Source organism: Olea europaea, unplaced genomic scaffold, assembly GCF_002742605.1.
Source record: "Olea europaea var. sylvestris unplaced genomic scaffold, O_europaea_v1 scaffold21569, whole genome shotgun sequence".
NCBI classification, from domain to species: domain Eukaryota; kingdom Viridiplantae; phylum Streptophyta; class Magnoliopsida; order Lamiales; family Oleaceae; genus Olea; species Olea europaea.
In genome coordinates this window covers 1-1,829 of record NW_019239555.1, presented here as the reverse complement: position 1 = coordinate 1,829, position 1,829 = coordinate 1, and the positions used below count along the sequence as shown (strand labels likewise).

Here is a 1,829-nt window from a genome sequence, read left to right as displayed (position 1 = left end):
TAGAAAGCCTGTAGTAAATATTAACATAATGAAGTAGAATGATTTCCTAAAGCATGATTAAAATTACCCGAAATGCCGGCAAAGGGTGGACCTAATGAAAGCAAGTCTGGTAGGGTTCATAACATGCAATGGCTTAAAAGGGCCTTCTGCATCCCACCTAAAATTCATTCAAAAAGTAAAAATTAAAACAACAAAATTAGAAAATTTAAACAAAATACAGTGTCTTGCTTAACAAAAGGAAAAAATACCAGGTCTCGGCAATGGCCGAGAATTTTTCCAGCTCCGTCTCATTCAAGGAACTTTTTGAAGCCCTTTTAAAATTGGCAATGGCAGGTGTAGGAGGGGCAGCCGGGTCGATTGGATCTGAATATTGCCTTATTTGAATAAGCGTTTGGACTTCAAAATTCGGGTTCTTGAACGGGTTTGATGGTCTAGTTAAGGTTCGGAGTCGGGTTAACAGAAGCTTTGAAGCCATTGTTGAAGAAGAAAAGACGATAGTTTTAGCTCTGAACATAATTCTCTTCCCTTCAAGTTAGCAGTGAAATTGGCAGAATTGCCCAATTCCCAACTCTTTGGCCCGTCGGCTCGCCGGAGATGGAACGGTGTGTCAGGATACGACGCCGGAGGAACAGTTTGGAGGTTTAGACTGTGAGCGCTTTGTAAGATGTTCGACCCAAATTAAAGTGGGTCATGAGTGAAGTCGGGCTTCAAATTCGGGTCACAACATCCGTTTGACACCTATTAAATTAAATTTCATTTTTCTCGCTTTTATTTTCAATCGCACAATCTTCTTTAAAATAATATTATATGTAAATCACAAACTTTTTTTTAAACAATTAATTCCTCAAAAATAAAAAATAAAAATAAAAAAATAAAAAATCATATTCCACCTATTATAATTAACTTTAGCTCATGACCCGTTAAATATTGTCATCGACTAAACATTGTTACATTCATATTGTAATTTATCCATCTTTAACTCAATGCTTGATTCTTAAGAGAAAAGGCAATGCTTCAAGTTAACAAATCTTAAATTGATCTTTGAAACCTTTTCCTTATTTTTATCATCAACAAATAGTAAAAATGTTACGATGGAACTAAAACAAGATGTCAATTAGAAAGAATAAATCGATTTAGAGGGTGATTGAAAAATATATTTTAGAATAGTAAATTGATAGAAAATGTGTGGTTGAAAAATAAAAGAATTTTTTTATTTACGTATAATATTATTTTAATGAATAATGTGTTATTGAAAAAAAAAAAGAAAAAAAAAAGAGAGAGAAATGTATTTTGGAGAAAAGTGAAAATCAAACAAGGTTTAATGATTGTCGGTGAGTTTACGCTAAGGTTTAACTACTATTACATCTACCCCCGTCTGGCCCCCGTTAAAACTCCTCAATTTAATTTAATTTTTTCTTTCTCCTACTTTCAATCACACAATTTTCAATAAAATAATATTACACTCAAATCGAAAACTTTTCAACCACAGTCTTAAAAAAAAAATACTATTCTTCCATTATAAATTCAAATAATGGAAGCCAAACAGGGACTTAATATAATGTTAGTAGGGATAACATACAATGAACTAATGATGACTAATTGTGAACGAAACTTGAATTAAAAGTCTTAGCCAACGAAGTTTTTTAGGTGATATAATGCCAAATTCTCCATTCGACTTGAAGATAGACTAGACTAGATTAGTAACTCAATAAAACGAACACAATTCATTTTTCTTGAATACAATTTTTGTAACATTCCGAAATTTTTTTTAAGAACATAAATAAATTATTATATTATTTTGAAAGTGAGGGATTAAGGTGAAATAAATA

At 31.7% G+C, this 1,829-nt stretch overlaps 1 protein-coding gene across 1 annotated transcript; it reads right to left on the bottom strand.

The window, feature by feature from the left end:
* Positions 1–43: 43 nt before the first annotated feature.
* LOC111380520 (ubiquinone biosynthesis O-methyltransferase-like) lies at positions 44–707 on the bottom strand. Its single transcript, XM_023004107.1, has 2 exons — positions 249–707; positions 44–157 (listed from the first exon to the last, which is right to left on the bottom strand). The coding sequence occupies exons 1-2, from the start codon at positions 512–514 to the stop codon at positions 64–66; spliced, it is 360 nt and encodes a 119-aa protein (XP_022859875.1). The 5' UTR covers positions 515–707; the 3' UTR covers positions 44–63.
* Positions 708–1,829: the final 1,122 nt, after the last annotated feature.

Coding starts and splice junctions, on each gene's coding strand:
- LOC111380520 (XM_023004107.1), bottom strand. CDS start 514: ATGTTCAGAGCTAAAACTATCGTCTTTTCTTCTTCAACAATGGCTTCA. Junction 158..248: donor TCGGCCATTGCCGAGACCTG/GTATTTTTTCCT, acceptor AATGAATTTTAG/GTGGGATGCAGAAGGCCCTT.